The sequence below is a fragment of the Capricornis sumatraensis genome, chromosome 9 (genome assembly GCF_032405125.1).
Source record: "Capricornis sumatraensis isolate serow.1 chromosome 9, serow.2, whole genome shotgun sequence".
In the NCBI taxonomy this organism is placed as follows: domain Eukaryota; kingdom Metazoa; phylum Chordata; class Mammalia; order Artiodactyla; family Bovidae; genus Capricornis; species Capricornis sumatraensis.
Genome location: NC_091077.1, coordinates 10,830,661 through 10,843,151, shown reverse-complemented (window position 1 = coordinate 10,843,151; position 12,491 = coordinate 10,830,661). Strand labels below are relative to the sequence as shown.

The 12,491-nt window shown below is 37.5% G+C and overlaps 1 protein-coding gene and 1 pseudogene across 1 annotated transcript; both read left to right on the top strand.

Annotated features, from left to right (window-relative positions):
• The first annotated feature begins 68 nt into the window (after positions 1 to 68).
• LOC138085628 (olfactory receptor-like protein OLF4) lies at positions 69 to 1,036 on the top strand (annotated as a pseudogene).
• Positions 1,037 to 10,942: 9,906 nt separating this feature from the next.
• LOC138085627 (olfactory receptor-like protein OLF4) lies at positions 10,943 to 11,893 on the top strand. Its single transcript, XM_068980093.1, has one exon. It carries the CDS (start codon positions 10,943 to 10,945, stop codon positions 11,891 to 11,893), a length of 951 nt encoding a protein of 316 aa, XP_068836194.1.
• Positions 11,894 to 12,491: the final 598 nt, after the last annotated feature.

The following is a 12,491-nucleotide window of genomic DNA, read 5'->3' as shown; positions in this document are numbered from 1 at the left end:
TGGTAATGCCCATTTATGTGAAAATTAGTCATTTTATTTCTGTCTTTTCTCATAGTCACCTTCATCACATGGCACCAAGGAACCTAACAGGAAATAACAAATTTCTTCTTATGGGATTTTCAGAGAAATCAGAATTGCAACACCTCATATTTGGACTTTTTCTCTCCATGTACCTGATCACTGTGTTTGGAAACCTGCTCATCATCCTGGCCGTCAGCTCAGACTCCCACCTCCACACCCCCATGTACTTCTTCCTCTCCAGCTTGTCCTTTGTAGGCATCTGCTTCACCTCCACCACCATCCCGAAGATGCTGTGGAACATCCAGACCCAGAATAAAGTCATAACCTGTGAAGGCTGCATCATCCAGATGTACTTTTTCTTACTTTTTTCCAGACTGGATGTCTTTCTCCTGACCGTGATGGCCTATGACCCATATGTGGCCATCTGTTACCCCTTGCACTGCATGGTCATCATGAACCCCTGGCTCTGTGGACTGCTGCTTCTGGTGTCTGGATCCTAAGTGTCCTGCATTCCTTGTTAGAAAGCTTAATGGTGTTGCAACTGTCCTTCTGTACAGTTTTAGAAATCCCTCATTTTTTCTGTGAACTCAATCAGATGATCCAACTTGCAAGTTCTGACACCTTTCTCAACAATGTGGTGATGTACTCTGGAGCTGCGCTGCTGGCTGGTAGTTCCCTCACTGGTATCCTCTACTCTTACTCTAAGATAGTTTCCTCCATATATGGAATCTCATTAGTTCAGGGCAAGTATAAAGCATTTTCCCCCTGTGCGTCTCACCTCTCAGCTATCTCCTTATTTTATTGCACAGGCTTAGATGTGTACCTTAGTTCTGCTTCTATTCACAGTTTACACTCAAATGAAAGAGCTTTGGTGATGTACACTGTAGTCACACCCATGCTGAACCCCTTCATCTACAGTCTGAGAAATAAAGACTTAAAGAGAAGTTTGAAAATGTCCTTTGGAAAGTTAAGTATAAAAGGTCTTATTTTCCTAGGGCTTAAGAAGTCCCCTTGATAGCAGAGCTCAAAGCCTGAGCCCAGTGTTGTCCTCCTTTGGTCAGACTTCTAGAGATAGAAAACGTTTCTTCTGTTTTTTTTGGAATTTATATTTTGTTTCTAACTTCTCTGTACAATTTTGTAACTCATTCTTAAGGTTTGTGATATCTATGAAATCTCAAGTTTTTTTTTTCCTTTTTGATTTTCCTCCTCTACCAATTGTAATCCAAATATTGGATGTGAAGTATTTGGAAATTTCCATTCATCACAAGAAACTTCATGGATCACTTAAGAATAATTTATTCTCATATGCAGTATATCATATTGAGCATTTTTCATTTTATTTGCCTAAATTAATTGCCATGATTTATGCTACTCCTGTGGGAAGGATAAAAACTCCTCTTGGCAACCACAGCTATCTATATAAGGTTCTTAAAGAAGAAATACTGAGACCACTGTTTTATCCCTTTCCTGAATGTAATTCTTTGCATATACTTATGGTAATTGCTAGGCTTCTCAGGTGTCACAGTGGTAAAGAATCTGCCTGCCAATGCAGCAGACTGTTTTGATCCCTAGGTTGGGAAGATCCCCTTTAAAAGAAAATGGCAACCTACTCCAGTATTGTTGCCTGGGAAATTTCATGGACAGAGCAGCCTGGTAGGTTACAGTCCCTGGGGTTGCAAAGAGATAGACATGATTGAGCATGCAGGCACACACGCAGTGTAACTTTTGTTCCTGATAATCCAAACTTTATAATACTGGTTGTTTTCACTAATATAAGATACTTTTATACTCATTAGGATCTTATTCTTCAATACAGGCTATGTCCACTGTGTTTACCATTGATACTGGAAATCACAGATAATAAAGTACATCTCTCCAAGCATAATCTACATGGAAACAAATATGAGAGAACAGATGGATATAATATGGTTTTAGAGTAGAACTGATCTTAAATATGATAAAGCAAAGTATTAGATCACACATCTATTACTATACAGCATATTTCTTTTTTGGAGAGTTAATGCATTCTTTCAAATATGCACCATCGCTGTCTATTTGTAAGATGTATTCATTGAACTGAAGGACTAGTGCTATGTTTAGCTTTTTAAAATTAAATTTCTTTCTTGTGTCTGTTTGAAAATTTCGAGTGCTTCCAGAAAATCTTTATCTTTTCGCTTCTCCAAATGAAATATATCCAATATTCATAATTTTGTCACAAACAATATAGAGGCAGAAAATGTACAATAGCAGTATCATCCATTAGATGTCATCCTAAGAATCAAAGAATGACTTGCTAGAAAGCTTGGGTTCCTGTTCAGGAATGTGATTCAGGGTCACAGGTGCTGTGCTAACATTCAAGTCTTTCCAACCTGTCCACATGACCTCAAAGGGACTGACTGCAATGGAGTCACTTTTTCATACAGTTATATGAAATGAACTTGAATAATAAAGTAATTATGAATGCTACCTTTAAAATATCAGAACAAAATTCTAGAATTAGTAGAATCAGATTATTACAATTGTCCTTAGTTCTGCTTAATTAGATTATTATGTTAGGTGTTGTTACATACAAACTTTCCTGAAATAAAATTGTTAGTAAAACATCTTCATTGTCAAATGAAGTGATACAGGTGGAAGTTGCTCTGATCTCTCCATGGCTTCTATCCCTCCAGATTCATGAGTCTAGTCAGGCGTGAATCTCTCTAGCATGTTTCTAAAGCTCATCTGTAATGTTGTGTGTGGCCTTACTGCTCTTCTTGAACCAACTAATAATATTTTATTACTTTTATATATGTAGGCTAATCTTCCAATTTTCAGGTGAAATGAGTTTATTAAATGTGAATCGCTTCAATTTAAATTTGACTACTATAATAGCCTCATAGCACAAGCTGGAATCAAGATTGCCAGGAGAAATATCAATCACCTCAGATATGCAGATGACACCACCTTTATGGCAGAAAGTGAAGAAGAGCTAAAAAGCCTTTTGATGAAAGTGAAAGAGGAGAGTGAAAAAGTTGGCTTAAAGCTCAACATTCAGAAAACGAAGATCATGGCATCCGGTCCCATCACTTCATGGGAAATAGATGGGAAAACAGTGGAAACAGTGTCAGACTTTATTTTGGGGGCTCCAAAATCACTGCAGATGGTGACTGCAGCCAGGAAATTAAAAGACACTTACTCCTTGGAAGAAAAGTTATGACCAACCTAGATAGCATATTCAAAAGCAGAGACATTACTTTGTGGACTAAGGTCCGTCTAGTCAAGGCTATGGTTTTTCCAGTGGTCATGTATGGATGTGAGAGTTGGACTGTGAAGAAGGCTGAGCGCCGAAGAATTGATGCTTTTGAACTGTGGTGTTGGAGAAGACTCTTGAGGGTCCCTTGGACTGCAAGGAGATCCAACCAGTCCATTCTGAAGGAGATCAGCCCTGGGATTTCTTTGAAGGGAATGATGCTAAAGCTGAAACTCCAGTACTTTGGCTACCTCTTGCAAAGAGTTGACTCACTGGAAAAGACTCTGATGCTGGGAGGGATTGGACGCGGGAGAAGAAGGGGACGACCGAGGATGAGATGGCTGGATGGCATCACGGACTCGATGGATATGAGTCTGAGTGAACTCCGGGAGATGGTGATGTACAGGGAGGCCTGGTGTGCTGCGATTCATGGGGTCACAAAGAGTCGGACAAGACTGAGCGACTGAACTGAACTGAACTGAATATCCACATGTAAAACTTTGCTTTTTCCCAGTTGGAAGAGATGTCTCTTGCCCTGTTAGGTGTGACTCACCTGTCTGTTCTTCATTACCTACCCTGGTGTGCACACTAGAATTTAAAATTCTAATAAATTTGTTAAAACATAATTGAAAACAATAAACTGTGCCCATTAAACTATGTGAATTGAAGAATTTTGAAAGCCATAAAAATTTAGAGTGTATACTGCCTGATTCTATTTATGTGTAATCCAAGGAGGTATGCAATAAGTTTGTCTGCTATATTATGTAATGGTTGACCTCCCCTGGTGGCTCAGCGGTAAAGAATCCACCTGCCAATGCAAGAGATGAGGATTTCATCTCTGGGTCAGAAAGATCCCCTGGAGAAGGAAATGGTATCCCACTCCAGTATTCTTGTCTGGGAAGTCCCATGGAGAGGAGAACCTGGCCATCTACAGTCCATAGGGTTGCAAAAGAGTCAGAAACAACTTTAGCAACTAAACAACAACAACAACAACATGTAATTGTTATAAATGTAATCCCCAAAGTGCCTCTTTCTTTACTTCTGAAGGTGATACACAAAAATAAACCTATTTTCTGAGGGATGATATGAGAAAATGACAAGAATACTTGCATAACCCAAAGAATACATTTAAGGGTAAGAAGTATATGTGTATGTGTGTTAATTGCTTGTATATACTTTATGTTAAACACACACGCACATACATGTCCATGCACACAGACACAGAGATAATCTCATTTATTATTTTGAGAATAATCTTTACAGAAAATTAAAGAGTAAAGGCATGAAAATAATGAATGTTTTTGTTAACATGGAATTTAAGGAATGCAGAAATTCGGACAAAACATTTTAAATGGAATGTGAGACATTACTTTTGATATGAACTACTTTTCTTATCATAAGTATTCAAAATATAACCACATTTATATAATGCAATGTGGAATTCAATGAACCAGCAAACACAAGGTGGGGTTCCAACACACACACACACACACAAAATCTTTATCCAGGGAAAACTAGATGACTGAATTGAGAAGTTTAAACTCAATAACACATTACACTAATTGCTTTAAAATTTAAGATCAGCCACTGATATTCCTTACATTGGGCTGAATAAAATATGTCTGCTAAAACTGAGATCAATCTGGACAGTCCAAGGAAGAAGGTATTCCCTTCCTAGATGACTTTCTAGGGGCATCTACTTTCCTTGTGTTATAGTCCCTCTTCCATCCTCAAGGCTAGCATCACAGCATCTTCAGATCTCTCTCTGACTCCAGTTCTTACTCTTCTCTCCTCTGCATTTAGATAATCACAGCCATTGCTTATAGCAACATGGGTAATCCAAGTTAATCTTCTCATTTTAAGGAGAATGATTAGCTAATTAATTTTATCAGCTAGCTCTATTCTTTTTTATGTAAGTTAACATACTCAAAAATTTGAAAAAACATCAGAAAATAAATACCTCTGAGTCCTATTTGTAGAATGGAGAATGAATGGCATACACTATTATTGATATTTTACAGAATAAATTTCTCCAAATTTAAGCAGATAATCCCTATACTGTGCTAAGGTAGGATATGGTACTTAAAATATGGAAATACATGTCATAACTTAGAGACATTATAATGAGGGGATAAATGACAGCTATTAACTTCAGATATACATATGAAATTCCTAATGGTTTTAGCAGAAGGGTCAGGAAACCAGGGTGTGCACTGCCCACTATTTAACAGTAAACAAATAGAGGTGTCCCTTTATAAAGAGAGAAATAAAACTTTTCTGAGTGTATCATGGGCTCTGTCCTTACAAAAAGTCAATGCATTGACCATCCAAGGGATCCATTCAAGACAATTGCCTCAGTATCACTTGTTGGAGAGAACTTAACACTGGTGTTGGGATAACACTGGCTTTGGGAGTTTAGACCCCTGGCAGGAGAGAAATTAATGGAGAAGAATTCATAAAAGCTGAATTCACCCCTCTTGTAACTTGGTCTCCTGGGAACAGAGAATCAGCAGGAATAAAAAAGGATCCTTTTTGTCCAGACCAAGTACCACAGGGAAATCATATGTTTACAGGTCACTGTATTAATAACAAGAGGGGAATATACTTAATGTGCAGACAGAGAGAGCTGTTAAATAGCTCCTCTATTGCATCCCCAAACTTGTACAACCTGGGCATGGAGGAGACAAGCTTTTGCTTTCGGAATCCAAAGTCTGAGTAAAGAATCAACACTTGACCCTCCACGTGCTGTCTTATCTGTAGGCAGAGCTTCGGTCTCCATCAACCATCCAGGAAGGGATTCAGACTTCCACACAAGGACCTTCCTCTCAGTTTCCATGCAGGTGAGTCAAAGTGGCCAAAAGACACTGCAGAAAAGTACCAGATAAAATAAAATTCAAAAATGTTTACATGACGTCACCTGAGAACGAACACAGCCGCACTCAGCCGAACTCAGAGCTTGGCAATCACTGGTGTCATTCCCTTGCTTAAAATATCAATGCAAACCAGAAGGCTAAAAAGAGAAGTAAAATAAATATATAAATAATAAAAAGAGAAGTGTAGAAACTGAAATCAGCAAGCAAAACGATAAGAATGAGGGTCCAACTAGAAGAGGGATGAAAGGCATAAAGTGCTTCCAGTAAAAGTAGAACAGGTCCAAATATCTTATTAATTAACTGGGGTAAAGAAATTGGGTGTTAGCTATGGAAAGCTATAAAATGAAATGAAGGCATTTCTTTCCAACTTAAAGATGGGTGTTTTTTTTCTTACCAACTGACCATTTAGTTTTCTTATTAGGGATAGATGCATTTGAGGGGAATTGTGACTCGATATAAATTTTGTGTGGTCAAATCTAGCAATCAGATATGTTTTCTCCATTGCTAGTATATCATTGCTACAAAAATCTATGGTAATTAAATTCAAACTCTGTCTCTAACTGTGGATGATTTTTTCCCCCACAGTAATGTCCAGAACTTTGTGTGGCTGTGACACATTGAGGGCTCAATAAAGGTCAGGGTTTCTGTGAACACCCCACAATGCATAGGACAGACCCCCACCACAAATTATATGGTCCAGAATGTCAACTGTGACAACACTGAAGAACCCAGAATTAAAGAATACCTGCATTTTGACTACTTATTGCTATCTTCAATTTTTTTTCCCTAAAATGTTAACACTTCACATATCTGTCAGAAAAACCAGAGCATACTCCTGGGCTACTAAAAAGTTCTCAGCCCTAATTCAACAGATATTTTTTTTTCCCCACAGGAAAATGATATGAGAGAGGTTCCATGTTGCTTTCCTAAATCATATCTTGAATTAGAGCAAAACTTCATATATGTGGTCACCATTTTGATTTACCTATTATTATCATATAGCCATAGTATATGCACATTTTTCTACAGTAAACAGACTTTCAAATAATTTTTATGAATGCTTGTATTTCAGTTGGCTTTTGGAGCATATTTAGGGCCACAAATTTAAAAAAAAATTCAGCTATATATGTCTTATTTTCTTACCTCTGAGTTCCTTGCCTTATTTAAGATGGTTAACTCACTCATAATTTCATACAGAGATTTCAAGCTGTCCACTCATAATGTGTTTGTTACTTTTACACTGAGGTCATAATCTCTCTGATTTTTTGTAAGATGTTTTAAGGAGGAACAACTTCATATTTTTGTAAGATAGACCTTTAAGTCAGTTTTTATCAATAATTCCATCTTTCCAAATAAAGTGAAATACAACCTTGCCATATGTTAAACATCCAAATATAATGAGACATATTCCTGATTCATTCAACAGTAATAACTATGTGTTACCTGCTAGAGAATTTTATGAACATAATACATTATATTATTTTATCTTTAGGCTATTATTAATGTAATTAATCCATGTTGATGTCATAAATTGTTGCTATTATATCTTTTATTCAGTTAGCTTTCAAAACTTCATTTAATTCTATTTATTACACTTGTTTCAGTGTTCTATTTAGCCTGGTTTCATACACCTCGTCATATTTTTACTTCCTAACTTTTCATAATTTTTGTACAAGCGAACATCTATTCACATAATTTGTTAAAATACAAAGGTGAGCAAAACAGGTGAAGTCTCTTCTTGTTTGGATCTTGCAGTATGATTAGGAAGACAGAGTACAGTGAAAGAAATGTGTGTAGAATACAGTGTCCTCAGATGACTGATATGAGGGACATTACTCAGTGATAAGTATGGAATTCTCACAATGCAAGTAGGTCTTATGAATATGAACCTCACGGGTAATTGATGTTTGGACAAAAATCAGAACTAAGACTAGAGTGAGCCCATAGGATCTATCAGAAAAATGATCAAAACCCAAGAATAACAAAGAGATGATGCCACATATGAAAAAGCACTAAAGAGGCTGTTTTTTGTCTACTATTGAACCATATATAAACAGTTACTCAAACAGATATGAAACAGGCACAGGGAAAATAAGTTTTACAGCTTGATTAAAAATGGTCTAAATTCAATCCATATTCATTGTCCTTTTGTACTTCCTTTTGTGAAGTGCTGTCTTAGTCCTTTTATTCATTTTTGGGCAATTCAATCTGCAAATGTTTCATATCATAAAGATACCATTTGGATAAATTTATCATTTGGATAAATTTATATTTGGTGTTTTAATTATTTTCCCAGACATCAAGGTAATAGAACAGTACGTGAAATATCACCAGAACCAAAGATGCTTTTCATTACCAGTCTCTCAGGGACCATTTGAGCTTATTAAGTCTTTATTTCCTCTTGTGTCCATTTGATTTTTCTCTCCCCCTCACATCCCTCTCTGTATCTAAATGTATACATATATCTTAAAATCCAGTTTTTAAGAAAAGATATAGATATATACATACATATATATATCCTTTTCTGTGACACAGTGGTAAAGAATCAGAATGCCATTGTAGGAGATATAAGAGACTCAGGTTCAATTCCTGGGTCAGGAAGATCCCCTGAGGAAGGGAATGGCAATCCACTCCAGTATTCCTACCTAGGAAATCCCATGGACAGAGGAGCCTGGAGGGCTACAGTCCATGAGGTTGCAATGAGTCAGCAAGGACTGAGCATGCATGCACAATGTATACATATACATTGAACAAATTTTAATGTGTCTTTAATACAAGGCCAGACCAAAGTTGAGCCCCAAGTTTATTGATTCCTGGGAAATTTACAAACTGGAATTTTTGGATACCATTTTACATAATCAGATCTGATCAACTTGAGTTGTATCAAACTTTAACTTAATCAGGGTAGTTAAGGGGGAGGGGTGAAAAGGATTTAGGAGTAACATAGCTTAGGTAGTGAGAGGGTAACAGATGGGAAGGCCAGGGTTCACCAAATGTAGGAAATAGGCTGCAAGTGTCAGACATTTTTTTCTCTCTCCCTTAGGCAGGAGGAGGAAACAAACTACAAGTTTCAGGTTTTTTTTTTTTTTCTTTTAGAATTCTGTGTTGCCATGAAGATACCTGGTTCCACCTGAACTTAACTTTTCTCAAACCTTTAGTTAACCAACGTGTTTTTCTCATGGAAATGTTTTTCTTAAGCTTTGTTAATGAAACTATGTATTTGTGTTGGTATTTGACTTTCTTCAAAATGGTTCCACCTCAGACTAACTTTTTTCTTTTCTCAAACCTTGGGCTGATAGTAGCTCAACAAACCACTATTCATATCATTTATTTTATGGCTGGGGAATGACACACTTCTTGCCATCCTATCTCAAAAATGCATATTGTGGGAGAGGGCCCTGGTGAAACTCTGTCAACCTTGAGGTGTCTCTCTTATCTGATTAATAGCTTTCTAACAGACATAAGACATCCGACTAAAGACTAGCAGAGGGGCACTCTTTCTGCCCCCTTCTGATGTCTATGTCAGAAGCTTTCTCTCTTTTATACTTTAATAAAACTTTATTACACAAAAGCTTTGAGCGATCAAGCCTCGTCACTGGCCCTGGATTGAATTCTTCTCCTCCAGAGGCCAAGAATCCCGGCGTCTTTCACTGCTCAGCAACAGACTTTAAGTAACCAGTGTCTACTGTGTGTATGTGTGTTCTTGCCATGTATCATGTGAACAGTGCTCACAGCAGGGATAATCAACTACTACTACTAAGTTGCTTCAGTCGTGTCCGACTCTGTGCGACCCCATAGACGGCAGCCCGCCAAGCTCCCCCGCCCCTGGGATTCTCCAGGCAAGAACACTGGAGTGGGTTGCAATTTCCTTCTCCAATGCATGAAAGTAATAAGCTCACATATTTCAAGGTGACTCATATACAGAAGCCAGAACTCAATCAACAGAAGGGATTCATTTAAACATACAGGACACCTTTGTAACAATTTCAAAATGTGCTAGAGGAACATAACATAGTGTGGATGAGGGTCTCCTTGTGACTTGAAGTTTCAGCAGCATCCTGACAGCGCCTCTCCTCACACTTCATCTTGTGCACTAACCTCCCCAAATTGGCTTCCTTTTTTAGAAAACTTGAACATGTTAAACAAGCACCTTCCCCAGGGCTTTTACACCAGGGCTGTTGCAACAATTTTTCACCTTGCCAGGCACACATTTCTCCTCCTGGTAAGTTCAGTATTCTTGCTCTCTCTTCCTTGAGGTCTCTATTGAAATGTAATCTTATTTGCATGTCTTACCTGAAGAGTCATGAGAAATAGTATCCCCTCTCTATTCTTTACCTTATAACTCTTTTCAAATTTCTTCATAGAAGGAGTCATCGTATGAAAAGCAATATATATTAACACATATGTAGTCAAATTTCATATATATATATATATATATAGCTTATATTTTCTTTGTGTCTAGATTCTTACAGCTTTTGTAGAACCCCATACTCATCACCTGGACAGCACCTGAAACACTGTCATTATTCAACTTCTATTACCCAAATGAATTGAAAAATTTCTCATTAAATATTTGGAACATATGATAGCCTGCAAAAAAAAAAAAAATCTACACGTGAGACAACCTTGTGAGTTTGAGCTGACATAGGGAATTCCATAAAGGGGAAAATCCATTAGAAACATACTGAACTTAGGCAAAAAATATTAAATGTACTTAAGTAAAATATAAACAATAGTTTTTCAACAATGTGAGCAATGTCTGTTTTTGTAAAAATAGACATGTTATTTTCTCCTTTCCCGTAGTCATCTCCACCACATGAGACCAATAAACCTGACAAATGTTTCAGAATTTCTTCTTCTGGGACTTTCAGAGGAATCAGAACTGCAGCCCCTTATATATGCGCTTTTCCTCTTCATGTACCTGATTACTGTATTCGGAAACCTGCTCATCATCCTGGCTGTCAGCTCAGACTCCCACCTGCACACCCCCATGTACTTCTTTCTCTCCAACCTGTCCTTTGTAGACATCTGCTTCACCTCCACCACCGTCCCAAAGATGCTGTGGAACATCCAGACTCAGAGCCTAGTTATAACCTATGAAGGCTGCATCACCCAGATGTATTTTTTCACACTGTTTGTAGTTTTGGATGACTTCCTCCTGACCGTGATGGCCTATGACCGGTTTGTGGCCATCTGTCACCCCCTGCACTACACAGTCATCATGAACGCCTGGCTCTGTGCACTGCTGGTTCTGGTGTCCTGGATCATCGGTATCTTGGATTCCTTCTTACAAACCTTAATGGTGTCAAGGCTGTCCTTCTGTGGAGTGGTGATAATCCCTCACTATTTCTGTGAACTCAAAGAGTTGGTTCAAGTTGCCTGCTCTGAGACCCTTCTTAATGACACCGTGCTATATTTTTCAGCTGTCTTGCTGGGAGGTTCACCCTTAGCTGGTATTGTTTACTCTTACTCTAGGATAGTTTCCTGCATACGTGGAATTTCATCATCTCAGGGGAAATATAAGGCATTTTCCACCTGTGCATCTCACCTCTCAGTGGTCTCTTTATTTTATTGTACATGCTTAGGAGTGTATATTTATCCTGTTAATGCCAATAGCTCACACTCAAGTGCAACGGCCTCAGTGATGTACACTGTGGTCACACCCATGCTGAACCCCTTCATCTATAGTCTGAGGAACAAAGACATAAAGAAGGCTCTGAAAGCATTCTTTAGGACTGCAGCTATAAAAAGAATCCAATCATTCTGAGCTGAAGCAGGCGGCATGATTGAAAGTTTTAAAGATGGAATGAACCAGTGAATATGCTTATAACTTTTATGGTTTCTTTTTGAAAAATTACTGGTTTGAATCTTATGTTTTCAGAGAGTAGGGGAAACCTTCCTCTCAAACTAATTATGACAATACTTTGGTAAAATTAAAGGTTATAAACAAAACAATTATATTTTCTCTCTATCTGACTCCTCCAAAAATTGGAAATTCTTACGTTTCCAGTAAGTTTACTAAATGAGTTAGGAAGGTTATCTCATGGTTACAAAAATCTCAAGAAATTTTTGAGACCTTAAAAAGGGACGAATACACCTAGATTTGTTAGGCAAAATCTGTGATAAGCCTTTGGTGTTAGTTTCCCAGCCCTGTTTTATGTTAAAAGTTCAATCTGAGACTCTATAAATGTTTCAGCAAAATAAAAAGTCTATAATCAATTATGGTTATATAAATCATCAGACCAAAATTAGTGAGAACAGACCTGTTTTGCAAAAAAAACTAGCCTTAATTTGGTTATATGTGATAAAAATGAGGGTAACTTTAGGGAGAAAAAATATTTCAAAAAATGTTAAATCCCAGTTTG